Source organism: Chiloscyllium plagiosum, unplaced genomic scaffold (genome assembly GCF_037043375.1).
Source record: "Chiloscyllium plagiosum isolate Xiang-an unplaced genomic scaffold, Cpla_swu_hap1 HiC_scaffold_17, whole genome shotgun sequence".
NCBI lineage: Eukaryota > Metazoa > Chordata > Chondrichthyes > Orectolobiformes > Hemiscylliidae > Chiloscyllium > Chiloscyllium plagiosum.
This window is the reverse complement of record NW_028270155.1, coordinates 57,695,878-57,715,469: the sequence shown is the minus strand read 5'-3', so window position 1 is coordinate 57,715,469 and position 19,592 is coordinate 57,695,878. Positions and strand designations below refer to the sequence as shown.

Below are 19,592 nucleotides of genomic sequence, written 5' to 3'. Positions count from 1 at the left end.
GTTTCCCCCTTGCACATTCTGTATCCAGTAAGGCTTCTTCTGTTTTGAGCTGCGTATCTTCCATAAGCCTCCCTTCATCTCTTTATTTGCTCCTGTATATCTATTCATATTCAGGGTTCACAGGATTTGTTGGTCCCATCCTTTGTCTTTATTGGAACATATTCTGCTGAGTAATTAGGAATGAAAGGTTGGTGAATTGGTAACTGGCATAACCTAAGAATTATTACAGAGGAAATGGGGAAGCTTGAAGAATTCTTCTCTTACAGGATTATTGTAACTCATCTAATTTAAAAGGAATTGGATTCCTTTGAAAATGTAAAGGAATACAAGCAAAAAACAAAATATAGCATTAGAATGAATTGTTTCAGTGGAAGAAAAAACACGTGATCACAAACTGGCTTTTGTTGTTGCCTTCTTTGCTCATAATTTGTATGATTCTGTGAGTAATACGCAAGACAGAGAACAAGATCCCCAGAACATCTGAGGCCGCAACCAGTGCTCAGGACCCCATGGACTTACCCACTTAACTTCTAGAATGGCAGCACCATCCACTCTGACTCCGGGACTTGACCAGAATCAGCCACTTATCAAGCTAACATGTGAGATGCACTGGCCTGCAGGTGAGATTGGAACAAGTCCTCCCTCCCCAGCATATGCCAAGCAAATGTCCAAGATATTGAAACAAGCTGGATGTACATAAAGCTATACTCATCTACCAAAGAAAGTTAAGAGACTGCTGTGTGCTCTGTTTTACAGAGACATGGCTCACTCCTGTTTCACCTGGCTGTGCCATACAACCCGAGGACTGCATGGTGTCCTCTGGCAATGCAAATGATCAGGGAGTCTGCCTCCTGATCAACACCTCTTGATGCCCTACTGTGGCGATCATGGCAAATTAATGCTCCCAGACCTAGAATATCTAATAGTTAAGTGCCTTCTCTACTAGTTACCATGGGGGTTTACTCCTGCTATCCTGACAATCGTTTACATCCCATCCCATGTGGAAGTGAAGAGCACACTTGATGAAATATACACCATCACAAATAGCCTAGAGAAAGAATACCCTGAGGCCTTGTTCATCCTAGCCCATGACTTCAACCAAGCCAGCCTCAAGAGTGTGCAACCAAAATACTACCAACATGTTTCCTGTCCCACCAGAAGTTCAAACACCTTGGACCATTTCTAAACGTACATCAAATATGCCTATCACTCCAACCCCCTCCAGCATTTTGGTAAATCAAACCATAAGGTTGTGCTTAAACGTAAAGATCCAGCACAGAAAGTTGGACGGTGCTAGTCTGAGGTAATGGACAAGGCTCCTACACGACTGCATGGAGTCGGCGGTCTGGTCCATGTTTAATAACACAGCAGCCAACTCAATGAGTATGCCACTACCATCACAGACGTCAGCAGTAAGTGTGTAGAAGACTCATGCCAAAAAAGTTAATCCTTGTATTCCCCAACTAGATACTATGGATGAACCAGAAGATCCACTCCCTACTGAAGTCCAGGTCTGAGGCATTCAAATTGGGTGACCCTGATTTATTCAGGAGATCTAGGTACAATCTTCACAAGGACACATGGATGCCAAGAGACAATACCAGACTAAACTAGAGTCCCAGACTAATCACACAAACATATTGACTCTGGCAAGGCTTATATGATATAACAGGCTACAGAGTGAAGTCGAATTGCTGACAACAATACATGGCTCCAGATGAGCTCAGTGCATTCGATGTTCATTTTGAACAGAAGGTTAGTGAAATGATGTCACCTGCCCTGACAGCCTGGTGACCTGGAACCACAGACACTGCAACAGACGTCAAATTGGCCTTCTTGAGAGTGAACCCACGCAAAGTGACTGACCTGGATGTCATCCCGGCCATGCACTCTGATCCCATGTGGACCAGCCAACAGAAGTATTTGCAGACATCTTTAACCTCTCCTATGATTTGAGGTTCCCACCTGCTTCAAGAAGACTACTATAGGTCATCGTGCTATAATGCATGTTTCCTCCACGTGAATTGGCTATAATGTGAATGATGAAGTGTGTAAGTTGTTTAGATAACACAAACTTTCAACGGAATAGGTATAGCAATTTTCTATTCATGATCTTCCACAGCGGGATTTTCTATAGCAGTTTTCCATAGCCCGATTTCTTTGGCATGAGGTTGCAGAGGAACATTATAGCAGAATGACCTGTATCATCCGGTGTCAAAGGAAAATCAGGAAACATGTCGTAATGACTATTCCCTGGTGGCTCTAACAACAATGATTATGAAGTGTTCGAGAGGTTAGTATCAATACCAACCTCCCAGATTGCCCTGATCCACTACAATCCATCTATTGTTGCAATAGGTCTGTGGTAGATGCAATACTCATCTCCAAACTCTGAAGCCTTGGACTGTCCAACCCCATCTGCAGCTGGATCCTCAACTTCCTGACCCACAGTCTGGAATCAGTCAGGATAGGTGACAATACCTCCTCCAGAAAAACCGTCAACATTGGTGCCATGCTGATGATACCACTATAGTAGGTTGGATCTCAAACAACAACGAGCCAGAGTAAAGGAAGAAAATAGATTGCCTAGTGGCATGGTGCAAAGACAACAGTTTCTCCCTCAATGTCAGTAAAATGAAGGAGCTGGTTGTTGACTTCAGAAAGCAGAACAGAGGACACGCCCATGTCTATATCAATGATGCTGAGGCAAAAGCGGTTGAGAGCTTCAAATTCCAAAGAGTAAATATCACCAACAATCTATCCTGATCCATCCATGTCAGTGCTGCAGTCAAGAAAAAGCACCTCTACTTTCAGAAGGCTAAGGAAATTTGGCATGTCCACAGTGACTTTTACCAATTTTCATAGATGCACCATAGAAAACATCCTATCCAGATGTGTCACAGTTTGGCTTGGCAATGTCTTTGCCCAAGACCGCAAGAAGTTACAGAGAGAGTTGTGAACGCAGCCCAGTCCATCCATTGACTCTGTTTACACTTCCCACTGCCTTGGGAAAGCAGCCTGAATAATCAAGGACTCCTCCCACCCTGGTTGTATTCCCTTCCACCCTCTTCTTTTGAGCAGAAGATACAAAAGTTTGAAAACACACCAACAGATTCAAGAACAGCGTATTTCCCCTGTTATCAGACTTATGAACAGCCCTCCCATGTATTAGAGTTGATCTTTTCCTGCATCTTTTCTGTAACTGCAACATTATATTCTATACTCTGTCCTATTACTCTGATGTACGTATGTAAGTTACGATTTTTCTGGTTAGCATGCAAAACAATACTTTTCACTGTATATCGGAACATGTGACAATAAATCAAACTAAGATATCAAAAGGTAAGTTCATGTAGAATTTAAAATACATTTAGAACTTACTTATGATAGATTTTGGCAAGGTGAACCTATGCTTTAGAAATTTGTATTTAGTACAATAATTATGTTAACTCCCTGATATTGAGATTTGATACCACATTATTTGAACATGAATGTTCTCAGTTTGTCAGTCCTTTTTATACTGACTTAACTATTATCAGTGCCGCATGTACCAAAATTGATCTTCATTTACTTGAGTTCATGAGAGAAAATATTTCTGTGCTCCCATTCCAGATCCCTCTTGAATAATTACTTGGAAGAACTTTCTGACTCACTTGGTTCCATACCACATCACTCAGCATTATTATCTATGTCAGAAAGTTAAATATTTACTGAATTACTAACTTCTTTGTTTGTTGAATACTAAGTTTGATGTCTCTCAGAAGATCCTCAATGCCCAGGTTAACACAATAAGGAAAGAAACAGTTGAGTTTCATTTATTGTTGTCTTCCTTGAAAATCACTGTCAGGTTTAATATGCTGAATGCTGTACCAGATACAGAGTTCATGTTTTAGTTTTTCATTGCTTACATTATACATACTTAGAGTTTAGTTTGATTTCTCATTAATTGAAATTGATAGTATAATTGCTGAAAATTATGTAACTGCAGTGCCTCTTAAACTGAATATAATTGGTTTATGGTTGATATATGCTATTTGTAAAAAAAATAGATGAAGTTTAAAGTAACTCTTCATGATGTACAAGTTTCCAGTATTTGAACATCACGACTTCTGTATTAATGGATATTTATTTGATATTCCAAAAAGGCAGTTAACATTAGTTATATAAAATGCTTTCTACTGGAATAGTCTCAACTCCCAAATGTTGTGAGAAACTGTAAATGCTTACAGCATCACATTGACTATATTTCATATTTCTATACAGGCAAAAATTCCAAATGCTATCCATACTGTTTTGCTGCTCGCTGAAAGGGAACTTACATTCCGATTTGAGAAACCATCTTCGATGCAGGTACATGTTGAATGTTAGAAAATTGTCTATCCAACATTTGATACATCTGTTTGACATGCCTTGACTGTAAGGATGACACTGAGGTATACACGTATACAATGTACACAAGTATACTCATCCATTCAGGCTATGGAAGGTGAGCGACAAGCATTATCCCTTCTATTATGAAGCTTTCAAAATTGATATAATTAAGGGGCCTTGCATATTTTCAAAGGTTTTGGACTGAATCCCATCCCTCATTGTGGTTCTGTCTGAATTACCCTGTCTTCTGCCACTCAGCAGCAAAATAGCCCCAACTAAAGTCATGAATAACATTCACTGGAACCATATATGTAGTAGATTATCCCTTTTTGATCTCTCTGCAACCCCTGGCATGATCAACTGTGCCTTCTTTCTCCAACATCTTTCCTCTGATGCCCACAATATGGTTTGCAACCTTAGTTTTCCATTTAGCCCCAGGCAATCTTGATATCCAATTCAACTGCAAGCTAACCTATATGGTGTTATGACCATGATCAAAATCCCAAAGTACAATGGACATTTTAAACTTGTAATTTCAAAATACATTTTATTAGATAAGGGCTTGTACGTCCACAACCGTTTGTAGCTGTAAAGATATGGCTGTCTGGAAATGTTATAACATATATAAAGATTAGGAAGGAACTTCAAATACCAACCCTTAAAAAAAGTAAAAGTGGAGTTAAAACAGACTAGACTGATCTCCTGTCACGACAAAGACAACAAGCAGTTTATGACCCCCCTGTGGCTTACATTGCAAACTGCAGGCCATTGTGTTTTATTTTCCAGGATAAGGATTATAAAGCTAGTTTCCACTCTACTGGAATGAATTAGAGGGTAAAATGGATTAAAATATCTAAGTATAGAAAAAGCTTTGAGCAATAGCTTGCTGTGAAGGTCACAGTTGAAGAACTATCCCATAGACATCCCTGTGTTGAAGGTAAAGGAATTCTCTTACTCTGAGTACTCTCAGCTAACTAGTAACCCAAACAAAAGTTGAATAGGGAAACAAAAGGACTCCTTCTCATCCTGATTGCTGTAATTCAGTCATTATCTATTCAGGTACCAGTAATGTCCACTGCAATGGCCTCAATGTTCAACTGTCCATTTTTGTGAACATTTTAGAGACAGATCCTTGATTTTTAAAACTTTTCCCTTACTGGATTCACCTCATTTCTGATCTGTGTGTTGCTTTTGTAATTCTTTTCACATTTGGCAATTCATAATCTTTTTGTTAATTCAAGAAAGCATGGCTAAATTTGGATCTTTTAAAATATAAGGTAATTTGGGCCAAGGTAAAAGGTAGGGGTCCATTTTTAAATTAATTTCTATTGTAACCAGCTGAGGAGGTGAGTTTATAAAGGAGAGCTAGTATATTTTTCCTCTCCTGAGAACCTAATGATTATGAATCGCATCTAACAAATTGAGAAACCTTGCCAATGGGATGGCATAACAGTAGGATTACTTGTCTAAACTTGTATACATATTAGGCTTCCATTGATGTCTTTGGCACTTGCTTTTCTGGATTTGGATCATCCCTTTGGCAGCCTTCCATCCTCCACATTTTGTATAGTTTGTCCAGCCATCCTTGTTCTCATCTTATCCTACTTGGCTGTCACCCACTGCTCTGCAATAGTCTCTGCGCTTTCAGTGCTGAAAATTTTAAATTCTCATCTTTTACTTGGATTTCTACCTGTGTATCCTTTTCCAGTCATGTAATCACTCTTTGATCCTTATCCCAGAACACTCTGAATGGGATTGGTGTACATTATCTTGTGGCAGTTAACACAATGATTCATGCCACAAAGAAATATATGGCTCGGAAAGGTTTAGAAGGATAATGGGCCAAGTGCAGGGAAATGGAGTTAGCATGGATGGACATTTGGTCGGTAGGGTCCAGTTTGGGCTGAAGGGCCTGTTTCCATTCTGTAGGACACTATGATTCTATGACTGATTGAGACTGATCATGCTTAATTTGTATACAATAAACAGGCCTAAGTAATCAAAACTAGAGCAATAAGATAAAAAAATCTCAGATTTTGGACTGATATCAATTAGTCTAGCTTCTTCTTGCTTACTAATATTTCCTTCCTAATGTAAAACCCTGCATTATCTGCAGATGTTCTATATTTGAAAATTGTGTAATACTTCAATTTGTAAACCACATGAGGCATCAGACATTATAAACTTTTCCTGAGGTATAGATGATAAAAAAAACTGTTGCTTTTATAGAAGGTCATCTTAACCTCTTGATTAGATTTGTTGCTAATTATTGTTGAATGTTAGTCTGAATCTGCTAAATGCAGATACAGCAAAATGACCTTTACTTTGGCTTGGTCTGTTTAGTCCAGGAGTTCTTATTTTATGCATTGGTGATGAAATGTGGTACAGAAGTTTGAACATTTTTATGGTTTGTGTACATTCATCTCTTCTATTCTTTATGTTGGTTGAGGAATCATAGCAACATACTTATTTTAACTCTCTATAAAAGGTTCACTTGAGTATACTCACTCATGTTCCTTCCAATTTTTTGTCAACTTTAAAGTATAATTTGTTATTTTTAAAGTAACTTATGTAAGATCTTTTATGGGTTAAACTGACACTGATTACAAAGAAAAGTCCTTTTGAGAACCATTGAAGCACTGAATACATGGCAGCTAGGTGTATAAGAACTTGAAACTGCTTCACAAAGGTGAGTCTTCCTGTGATTTTCCATGCAGAAAGTTATCATTCATAATAGGGAGTATTGAGCTGAAGCCAGGTTACTCCCTACAAAATGAAAAAAAGGAACTGTACAAATTAATGAATTGGGCGTAGAAGTAGGATACTTAGACCCTTGTGCCTGGCTAACTATTTAATACAATCACAGCTGACCTGGATATGAACTCATTTTACCTTCCTGTCAATATCTGATACATCTACCTACCACTGTCTTAAAAGTATTCAATGACCTAGCCTTCTCTGCTCTCTGTGGAAAATTGAGTTCCAAAGGCGAAACCTGTAAGAGAAATGGTTTCCCTCATTTTCATTTTGAATGGAAGATCTCTTATGTTTTCTTGTCAATAGGCATAGTTCCAATGTCTTTAACTCCGTTTCTGGCAGAAAAGGTCAATTACCTTCCCTCTCAGTTGATCTGGTACTTGATTCATATATACTCGGAGCCATATATTGTTCATAGTCCCTGCTGATGGTTCTCACCCATATGGCATACACCCGAGGAACCTTCTTTAGCTTTATTCATGACAAGATTGATGGCACGATATCCCATAGATAACTTTATTTCAATCCTTTTCAAAAAAAGATCATAGTATGATCTGGTCAATTCTGTTTTCTCAATGTCTGGCTGCATGGCTTTTCTGAATTTAAACTTCTTCCCTATGGGTACTTCTTCCAAATCAAGCATCACTAGGTCATATGGAACAGTGTTTCTTCAGATTCAAGAAACTTATAATTAGTGCAAACCTTTAAAACACCAATTTATTTTTAAAATTACAAGGTCTCACTATACTGTTTGATTGATTGATTTATTGTCATGTTATCAAAGTACAGTGAAAAGCTTTGTTTACGAGCAGTACAGACAGATCATAGTAAGCAAGGATGTACAGATCTCGAAGACTTAGACAGAGGCATACACGTTACATTGCACAGGCTGTGCACTAGGTAAGGTCAACATTAGCATGATCAGCATTATTTGAGGCTAGACAGTCCATTCATCAGTCTAATAATGGCCGGGAAGAAGCTGTTCCTGAACCTGCTGGTGCGCATGTTCAGGCTTCTGAATCTTCTGCTTGATGGAAGAGATCATTACCAGGGTGCAATGAGTCCTTGATAGTGTTGGCACCTTTCTGTGGCAGTGAGCCGTGTAAATGGAGTCTTTGGGATTGAAGGTTGGCTTCCATGCTGGTTTGGGCTGTGCACCCCACCTTCTGTAGTTTCTTATGATTCTGGGTGAAACAGTACCATACCAGGCCATTATGCACCCTGTCAGTATGCTTTCAGTGATGCATCTGTAGAAGTTGGATGAGGGTCCTTATGGACATGCCAAATTTCCTGAGCCATCTGAGGAAGAAGAGGCGTTTTTGTGCCTCTTGATTGTTGTATCTGTATGGGAAGTCCAAGGCAGATTGTCAGTTATTGTCCGTCCAAGGAACTTGACGCTCTCCACTCTCTCAACCTCAGATAATGCATTGAAAATATGAGGTGCCCTGAGCTATTATTGTTAAAGTTCACTTGAGAATGTAACTTTTAAAAAAGTTCTGGGATTTACATATGAAAGAACTGAAACCAAAATGGTAATTCTAAAAGATAAGAGACTTAAACAATCCAGGTCTTTTTCAATGTATAATTTCAGTTGCATCCCACTGTAAACTTTTGCTATAAATTCTGTGTCTTATGATCTTATACTCCACAACTACCTGATGAAGGAGCAGCGCTCCAAAAGCTACTGCTTCATACAAACCTGTTGGACTATAACCTGGTGTTGTGTCATTTTTAACTTTGTACACCCCAGTCCAACATCACCACCTCCAAATCATCATAGACATAAGATTTCTAATGTTATTCATGTGATTACTTGATTAATATATTTTCTCGACAGCTTCTAGATTTAATTTTGACAGTGTTTTTGGTGATTTTTATTCACATTTTTCACTCTTTGTATCTGCTTTTGAATTTTGAGTGAACTCTTGATCTTTCTTTTGTATAGTTTGAACTTCTTACCTCATTGAAGTCACTGCATAAATATGTGGAAAGCCATCAACTGCCACCAGAATTTGATGGAACTCTCCCCTATAGTCATAGTAACTGGATGTGCTTTCGTATGGTGAGTGATGGAGGAATTGAACTATATCATTGTTTTTCACAGCCAGCTGTTATGAGCCAAATTTGAAAAGAAGGCATAATGTCAAAAAGTAGAAGGAACCAAGACCCAAGTGGAAGCCATATGCCTGCCGTTTGTTCATTTTTGTGATGTACTGTTTTGTGCAATTTTGGATTATTTTTTACAACCATTGCTTTCAAATATTTCAGTGAGACAGACCTTCTGTAAGTACTGATGTAGACCTTAGTTTAGCCCACTGAGTTCCAAATGATATTTTTAGCAACTCAATGGAAAACTGTACTATCATGGTTTAAATACATCTTTTTTTACCAGCAACCATCTCTCCAACACCCATTTTCCCTTTTTGTTTAACAGCTTAGAGTCATACAGCACAGAAGACGCCCTTTGTCTGTGCCAACCTATCTACACTAATCCTGCTTTCCAACACTTGGCTCGTAGTCTTGAATGTTATGACATTTCAAGTGCTCATCCACATGAATTTTAAAGGTCGTGAGGATTCACTCCACTACTGCCTTCTTGGATAGTGATTCCAGATTCCCATACCTGCAGGGCGAAAAATATTTTCCTCAAATACCCTTTATCACTTACCCTTCACCTTAAAAATCATGCCCTTGTGTTATTGACTCTTCAACTAAAGGGAATAGCTGCATTCAATCCACCCTATCCATATTCCTCATAATCATATACATATCTATCATGTCCCCCCACCCCCAGCCTTCTCTGCTCTAAAGAAAACAACTTGAACCTATCCAACTTCTCTTCATAGCTAAAATGTACCAGCCCAGGCAACGTCCTAGTGAATCTCTGTACACCCTGCACTGCAATCACATCCTTCCTATAGTGTGGCAACCAGAACTGCTCACAGTACTCCACCTGTGACCTAAGCAAGGTTTTGTATAGCTGCAATATAACCTCCCTGCCCTTATAAGAACCCCTGTAGTTTCTTCCCTTATCTCCCATAGCAATCTGGGAGATGACTCATTTGGTCTGGTCTACTTTTAAGTTTACGAAATGCCTCCTCAGTCGTTATGTCAATTTGCCCAAGAACCTCATAGACCCTGTACATATTCTCTACTACATTCTATTTCTCCCAAGTGAAGACAGCAGTGAAGTACTCACTTTAAATCCTACTGGCTCTGCACACAGATTACCTCCCTCATCCCTAAGGGCCCTATTCTCCCTGGTTATCTTTTACCCCTTAATATGCATACAGACTAACTTGGGATTCTTCCTAGTTTTACCTGCCAGTTTTTTACATGCTCTCATTTTGCTGTCCTAATTGCTTTCTTAAGGTCCCCCTTCTATACTACACTAGGACATCCACTGATTTGCTCCCTTTGCACCCACTAAAAGCAGCCTTCTTATCCAGTCCTGAATATTCCTCGATAATCTGTTCCTCTGGTGTTGTTGCTCCTTTCTGACATACTAACAGGAACATGCTGGACCTGTACTTATCCCATTTCCTTTTTGAAACATCCCCCATTCCCACGGTTCTGCTGTAGATTTTCCCGCAAGTAGCTGTTTCCAGTCAACTTTGGACTGATCCTGCCTTATTTTAATAAAGTATATTTTCCACTAATCCAGAAACCTTTTTTGTAGACCATCTCTCCTTTTCCATAAATTGTACTATGTTGTACTCCCTATTACTAAAATGGTCCCCCACTGATACCTTGATTACCTGCCCGTTTTCATTCCCCAGAGGTATGTCCAGCACTATGCTGCCTCTTGTTGGTCCTTCTGCATATTGACATAACAAATTCTCCTAGCTACATTTCAAGAAATCCACCCCTTCTAAATCCTTTGCACTATGACTATTCCAGTTAATATTTGGAAGTTGAAGTCTCTTACTATAATTATCCTATTATTACACATCCTGTAGTGCTTGATTGTGTGCTAACCTATAATACACTCCCAGCAATATAATTGCCTCTCTTATTTCTAAGTTTTATGTACAAAACCTCGTTTGACAACTGAGGTATCATCCAGGTATCGTCCCTCCTTACCCGTAGTAACCGTCCCCTTAAATGCAACACCATCTCCTCTTTTGCACCCTTCCTGTCATACCTGAGGATTGTATACCCCAGAATATTTGAGTCATCAGTCCTTCCCCTCCCTTAACCATGTCTCTGTGATGACAGCAATATCACAATTCCACATGTCAAGCCTGTGTGATAAGTCATCAGACTTGTCTACAATATGTCAAGCATTGAAGTAGAGGCTATCCTGCCTTGCCTTACTCCCCTAAATTGCAACATGGCTGAGTTGTCTTTGTCTCATTGCTTTACCATATTATGCTGTGTTCATATTAAACTAATGCTCTGTATCCCCTATCTCTGCATAACTTGTTTAAACTAGAAAGCGCTGGGAAAGTGGACTTGAGGAATGTCAAATCACTTATGGTCCTATTGAATAGCAGAGCAGGCTTGAGGCTAAACTGCTTACTCCCATCTCTTATGGTCTAACTCCTCCCAACAGCACCAACAAACCTATCTGCAAAGATTTTGGTCCCATTCTAGTTCAAAAGCAGATTGTTTCACTTACACAGCCTCACCTTCCACCGAAATGGTTCCAGTGATTGAGGAATCTAAAACCCTTCCCACAGCACCAATTCCTGAGCCATACGTTTATCTGCTATATTATCCTAATCATGTACATGCTAGCATTTGGCACCAGTTGTAATCCAGATATTACAATCGTAGAGGACTTGCTTTTTATTCTACTGCCTAGCTTCCTGAATTCTTGATGCAAAACCTCATCTCCCATTCTACCTAAATCATTCATCCGAATCTGTACGTACCTCTCACTTATCATCTTCCCATTTCAGGATGTCCTTCAGCTGTTCAGTGATGTCCCTGACCCTGCCCCAGGGAGGTTAAATACCATTCCAGAATCATGTCTGCACCCCTCACTATTGAGCCACTTACCCCTATTTCCATTGGACTCTTGCTCCTCATGTCTTATACAACTACAAGTTGTTCTGCTATAATGCGACAGTTATGTTCCTCCGCAACATCACGCTATAGAAATTTGTGTTCTGGAAAACCGTTATAGAAAATTGCTTTGTAGAAGATCACTAATTGAAAATCATTATACCTGTTCAGCTGAAAGTTTGCGTTATCCAAACAACATCCACAATTCGTCAATTGTGTTATAGCCAATTCACAATGACGAATATAGCAAAACGACCTGTACAGTGCTGTGTCCCCTAGTCAAACCCTCACTGTCATTGTTTTCTTCTTGATTGTTATTAAATATTTAATCTGAAGAGCATATTCCACTTACAAAAATATCTTTGTTTTATGTAAACCATTACTTTTATGTTGTTAATGGAGAAACAACATCAATAGCAAATTGTATTAGTAACAATATCAAAAATAACACGCATTTGCTTACACTAGATTTTAAATAACTTGTCAAACTTATTATTTTTGCCTCTCTTCAACACAATCTGGAGTTAGTCTGCATTTAGTTTTTCCTTTACCACAATAATATCAGATTGAAATAATATATTTCAAATTCTGTTCAGCTGATTTCTTTGTTCCTACAGAAACAAGAGCAGCTTATACAGGGATGTAAAGCGGCAAAGAGTTTCCTCCAGGACAATATAGAGAGCCTGAAATCAAGTAACCTACCAGAAACAGCTGAGGTAATTGCTAGATTGTTATGTTAGGGAGCATGTTACAGAATGTTTGCAAATTAAGAAACTTGAGGCTGTCCAGGTCAAAGCAATCTATTCGATTGGCATCACATCCACTATCTTCAACGTCTACCATTGAATGCCAGCAATGTGTATAATCTGTAAGGTTCACTGCAGCATCCCACCCAGCCTCCTTTGACAGCAGCTTCTATCACATAGGAGGTGGAGGATGGGAACATTACCACATGGAAATACCCTCTGCAAGTCACATACAATCCGAATTTGGAACTATACCACCTGATTCTTTCCATGTCGCTGTATGAAAATCCTGGAACTCCGTCCTAACAGCATTGTGGATGTACTTGCAGACTCCAGCAAGAAGGTAGCTCACCACCACTTTGTCAAGGACAGTTAGGGATTGGCACAAACTCTGTCCTAGCTCACAATGCCTGTGTGATAACTTTCCTACAAGACCCATGGGGAATCACTAATTAAATCTCCTTGTGCAGGTTATTGAGTCTAAGTTCCCATGGTAAAAGGCAATGACCTACCCAGCAGGAACTCCTCACCTGAGCCCTATATAAAACACACCTTAGGGCTGTTTTGTGTCACAGTAGCAGTGTCCCTATCCCTGGACCAAGAGGCCCAGGTTCAAGTCGAACCTGCTCCAGAAGTGTGTAATAAAATCTCTCAACAGGTTAATTAGGAAAATAGATAAATTAAGAAAAACCATACCCAGGAATGGATCTGTAGAAATGTTCGTCCCAGCTACGATAAGCCTGTGTAAGCAATGGGTGGTGGCTGTATTTTTATGTTCAACAATAAATGATATTCCTTTCCACTTGGACTTCCTGAATTATCACAGCTTGTATCCTCTGAATAAATGAAAGAAAATTCACATATAGGTAGAAATTTTAACATAGGAATAACTAATTATTGTGAATGAAAATCCTCTAAGTCGACAGACCTCTGACATAATGGCAAAGTCATAAAAAAACTCCTCTCTTTTTGATTTCTACAGTTATCTCTATTCATATTTAGTCAATTGAATATTTCAATTCTCTCAAACAATAGATTTGTTTACCAAAACAATAATACTCACATGCATTAAATCCAAAGCAAATTCATAGATTCCTACTTTCACTTATCAAATGAACTTGATAGAAAGAACACAGCTGAAATTGCATTTTAGTGACGTAGTAACTAGCTAATTGCCATCATGACATCCTTCAAATCGCCTCTACTTGAGGTGGTTTTATAATAATAGAGGCATAACGAAGCATCTTATATCAGAGTATAGTTTCTTAGGACAGACAGGAACTGGGATATGACACAGATCACATTTGCTGCCCTCACAGATTTTTCATTCAGATTAAACAATGCAAAGGTTCTTGAGGGATGCTTAAAATTGACTTGCAATGCTTTGTAAATGAGGTAAAAGATGGATTCCCACAGATAATAAAAGATCTGTATCACCTTAACATAGAAAACATTTTAGGATACTATATAGCTGGCGTGAAGATGAAAAGAATATATATTGGGATAAATTGAAACTATTTATGGCTTGTTGCAGAAAGAAAATATAAAATGAGAATACAAAAACAGTCCAGGTGTCAGAATATTTTGGATTGCACAACTGTTGATTATAACTGAATGTATGCAAACAATTTGTAACATATATATCACGCCTATCCATTCAATATAAATATCAGTAGGTCATCCTATTCTTGGTTATTTTCTTTAGGACCAATTTTGTCTTTCTGGATTTCATTCCACTGTTTCTGAAGCATGCAAAATAAATTAATGCATTCGTGAGTGGCATGGTGGCACAGTGGTTAGCACTGCTGCCTCACAGCGCCAGAGACCTGGGTTCAGTTCCCACCTCACTCTGTGTGGAGTTTGCACATTCTCCCCATGTCTGTGTGGGTTTCCTCTGGGTGCTCTGGTTTCCTCCCACAATCCAAAAATGTGCAGGTTAGGCGAATTGGCCATGCTAAATTGCCCGTAGTTTTAAAGGGCGACACGGTGGCCCAGTGGTTAGCACTGCTGCCTCACAGCGCCAGAGACCCGGGTTCAATTCCCACCTCAGGCGACTGACTGTGTGGAGTTTGCACGTTCTCCCCGTGTCTGCGTGGGTTTCCTCTGGGTGCTCCGGTTTCCTCCCACAGTCACAAAGATGTGCAGGTCAGGTGAATTGGCCATGCTAAATTGTCCGTAGTGTTAGGTAAGGGATAAATGTAGGGGTATGGGTGGGTTGTGCTTCGGTGGGGCGGTGTGGACTTGTTGGGCCGAAGGGCCTGTTTCCACACTGTAAGTAATCTAATCTAAACTAAGTACTGTCAAGAGCTGTAGACTGCTGTCCCACATAATTAAACAGGGCAATTGTCCTTAACTCCACTTCAAATAACACACCTACATCATCTGTTTAATTGGGGTTCCAACATTTGATGCTCCATTATAATTGCATACATATCAACAACAACATATATAAAACATCATGAGTGTTATACAGCAATATGCAGCAATATTAGGATAGATGGCCAGTAGCTTTGTTAAAGAGGAAAGCTTGAAGGAGTGTTTTAAATGAAAAAAGAGATATTGAGAATCAAAAAGCTCTACAGAGGAAATTACAGAGTTTGGGATCTGTCCAGCTGAAGGTATAGGGTAATTAAAATTGGAGATGCATAGATCTGAGTTAGGTGAGCATGTACATGCATATTTGGGATGGCAGTGGCCTAATCGTATTATTGCTGGACTGTTAATCCAGAGGCTGGATTTCTGAAGAAGGGCTTTTGCCCGAAAAATCGATTTCCCCGCTCTTCAGATGCTGCCTGACCTGTGTGCTTTTCCAGCACCACTTTAATCTTGACTGTTAATCCAGAGCTAATGTTTGTGGACCCAAGGTCAAATTCGACCATGGCACATGATGGAATTTGAATTCAATTTTTAAAAATCCGGATTTCACCAGAACCAAATCATATAGTTTACTTAAAGTCCTTGAGGGACATGTCTTGCCTACACGTGCCTCTAGATCCACAGTAATGTGATTGACTCTCAAAGCCCATCCCTAATACCCAGAGGGCAGTTAAATGCTGACCTAACCAGCGACACCCTCATCTCCCATGAATGAATAATAAACATATATCACAAGGTCATGGGGCTAGAGGACATTACAGAGGTAAGGAAGGATGATGTCGCTGAGGGAATTGAAAACAAAGATGAGACTTTAAAAGTCAAGGCATTTGCTCAACCAGCAGCCAATGTAGGTCAGCAAACATGGGGTAATAGATGAATGGAACTTATGGCAAGTAAGAATACAGAGAACAGAGTTTAGCATGACTCAGGTGATTAGGAGTTGTTTCCAGTGTTTTATTCATCAGTACAGCATATCAAATAAGCAGTCTGATAACTTATTTACAGTGGAGGATTTGAGAAAGAGGTGTTTATGAGTTAGAGCAGAGTGTCAGTGTACATAGGAAAACTAATGCTGTGCTTTTGGAACCGCCTATAGTTGAGAAATAGAATGAGGACCGAGGTGGACCCACTGGAGGTGACTGAAGCTACTATCTTCTGTTCTCACTTCAAACTTTCATTTCCTAGCTATGAATGCCACCTTTTTTTGTGCCAGTTGTCTGTGACTTAACTAGTTTGTTTGCAATTTCTGACGCATTTGGCCCCAAGATAAACTTTTGATCACATGTCCACAATATCACTAAGATATCCAGCTCCAACTTTGTAATTTTGCCCAAGTTCATCCCAATTTCAACATAAACACAGAAATGGCTGGAAAAACTCAGCAGGTCTGGCACCATTTGTGGAGAGAAATCAAGAGTTAACATTTTGGATCCAACAACCCTCCTTCTGAAGAATTTTTCTTTCCGCAGAGTTTTTCCAGCAATTTCTGTTTTTGTTTCTGATTTTCAGCATCTGCAGTTCTTTTGGTTTCTCATCCCTACTTCAGTTCATTTGCTGCTGAAATCTTCAGTCATGGTTTTGTTAGCTCTAGACTTAACTATTTCAATGCACTCCTAGCTGATCTCCCACACTGCATTCCATATAGAACTTGATCCAAAGCTCTGCTACTCTTCTCCACTCACTCACCTTGTCCAAATCATGCTGAAGCATCTCTGCATCCTGCCCACAGTTCACCCTCCCATCTCGCTGTGTGTTGTCTGCAAATTTAGAGATGTTACATTTAGTCTCCCCATCTAAATCCTTATATATAATGCAAATGGCTGGGGTTTTAGGACTGATCTCTGTAGCACCGAACTCATCACTGCCTGCCACTTGGAAAAACCCTCTTTTTTTCATATTTTATTATCTGTCTGCCAACGCGTTCTCTATCCATGTTAGTACATTACCCTTTACGTGCTAATCTTTTAAGCAGATCTTATTGAAAGCTTGTTGAAAGTCCAAATAAACAACTTCCGCTGGCTCGCCCATGTCAATTCTACTAGCTACGTTCTTAAAAAATCCCAGAAGAATTGTCAAGCGTGATTTCTGTTTCATAAATCTATGTTAATGCTGTTTGATCCTTTCACTGTTTTCCAAGTATTCTGCTAATAAATCTTTTATAATGGATTCTCACATTTTCTCCTGATATCAGACAAACTGGTCCTTAATTATTGACTTTCTCCCTACCTTTTTAAAAAAAGTGGAATTATAAATAAATGTGAGGTTATCCACTTTAATGTTAAAAACAGAAAAGCAAATTATTGTCTGTCGGATAATAATGTGGAAAAGGTTAGGTGCAATGAGACTTGGATGTCCAGTTGCTGAAAGTAAGTAACCAGGTGCAACAGGGTTGTAGAAGACAAATGCTATGTTAACCTTCATAGCAAGAGGATTTGAGTACAGGAGTAGGGGTGCCTTGCTGAACACGACACCTGGAGTATTATGTGCAGTTTGGTCACCTTATAAGAAGAAGAATCTTCTGGCTATGGAGGGAATTCAAAGAACATTTACCAGACTGATTTCTGGAATGGCAGGACTAATTTATAAAGAGAGACTCGGTTGGTTAGGACTGTCTTCATTGGAATTTAGAATAAGGATGATCTCATAAAAACTTATAAAATTCCAACAGGACTAGACAGGAAAAATGTAGAAAGGATGATCCTGATAACTGGGGAGTCTAGAACCAGGCATCAGAGTTTAAGGATTCAGGGTAGGCATTTAGGACTGATATGAAATTTCATCGCCTTGAGAGTGGTGAGTCCGTAGAATTCTCTACCATGGAAAGTGGTTGAATTCAACACATTGAGTATTTTAAAAAGGTTTTAGATTCAGTTCTTGGGGCTAAAGGGATCAAAGGGATGGGAAAAAATAGGAACATACTGAGTTGGTGATCAACTATGACATCAATTTGTGGAGCAGGTCTGAAGGGCTGAATGGTATACTCCTGCTCCTATTTTCTATGTTGCTGGTGATTTGTAATTTATTCCTAATTCCAGGAAGCAAATGCTCTTTTACAACAGTATAAGCACTTAATGAAGAATGTTCTGGAAGATGCAAGGTTGGTGAGACTGCAGCTCGAAGGAGGAGCTATCTTGGCCAGACTGAGAAGAGAGGAGTCTTATGTCACTGGAACTGTAGTGTACAGGTAACTTCATCAATGTCTAGTATGAGAGAATTTTAGTTTGTTGACAATTCTGTAATCCATTTTAGATCAAAAGTCTGTCAGCACTTTATCAGTAATGTTCATAGATTTTGTTTATTTATATATTATGTAGGACTTTGGCTATTTGAAAGCCTTCAATGTGGTTGGAGTTGTGCATTACTAGATAGTTTCTGCTGCTAAATTATAGAGAAAATTATGCATATTTGGGTCACATTGTTAATTAAATGACTTGCCATAGACATGGAATAGTACATAGATAATTAATTTTGGGAGAAAACAACCATTCAAGGTAACAGTACTACTGAGAAGGATTTCTGAAAGCTGATACTTTCAAGGAGAGAAGATCACCATTAAATTGCCATTCTGATCCCCCTATTTTACCTGAGAATGGAACTCTGTATTTCTTGCCAATTCTTCAAAACCTAGTTTCTTCAGCAATGTGGTCATCTTCTATTGGAGTTCTCTATAGTGCAGGATTTCCAGGAGCAAGACAAACCACAGTTTTTTTTTAATTGTAGTAGCTGTTGTATTCTGCGAGTCTTCATTCCCAATGTGCTGAAAAGCTCTTGAACATTTTAATAATTTCTTATTGTATGTGAGTGAATTAAATGGGTAAGTGGGTAGAGTGGGGAGGTCATTTCATGTGTTCAGAGAGTCAGGGTGTTGGAGAAGTCAGAATGTCATGAGGGAGTTGGTTGGACGTTGGTGGATTCAGTCGGGAATCACTGTGAGGGAAGGTCAATTACGTAATTACTCAGGAGTTAGACTTGGTTTTATTCTGAGTCAAGATTAAAGTGGTGCAGGAAAAGCACAGCAGGTCAGGCAGCATCCGAGGAGCAGGAAAATCGAAGTTGCGGGCAGGAGCCCTTTATCAGAAATTGTTGCATTGTATGGAGGACCATAAGAAAGTTGTGTGCACAGCCCAGGCCATCATGGATACCAGCGTGCCATTCTTGGTCACCACTTACACTTCTTGTTGCTGCAGAAAGGCTGCCAACATCATGAAAGACCCCACCCGCCCCAGTAGTGCTCTCCTAAAACCTCTTCTATCAGGCAGAAGCTTGAACACACACACCAACAGGTTCAAGAACAACTCACTCCCTTCCATTATTAGACTGATGTGAATGGAC

The 19,592-nt window shown here is 39.4% G+C and overlaps 1 protein-coding gene across 5 annotated transcripts in view; it reads left to right on the top strand.

Annotated features, from left to right (window-relative positions):
* plekhg4 (pleckstrin homology and RhoGEF domain containing G4) overlaps window positions 1–19,592 on the top strand; it is a 223,245-nt gene that overhangs the window by 108,973 nt on the left and 94,680 nt on the right. For all 5 annotated transcript variants that reach the window (XR_015759974.1, XM_087995955.1, XM_043707122.2 and 2 more), the window contains exons 7-10: window positions 4,264–4,350; window positions 9,074–9,190; window positions 12,756–12,854; window positions 18,296–18,444. Coding sequence is in view for 4 of the 5 variants with exons in the window: in XM_087995955.1 (XP_087852081.1) it covers window positions 4,264–4,350; window positions 9,074–9,190; window positions 12,756–12,854; window positions 18,296–18,444 (452 nt within the window). In the remaining variant the exon portion in view is untranslated. The remainder of the gene's footprint in view (window positions 1–4,263; window positions 4,351–9,073; window positions 9,191–12,755; window positions 12,855–18,295; window positions 18,445–19,592) is intronic.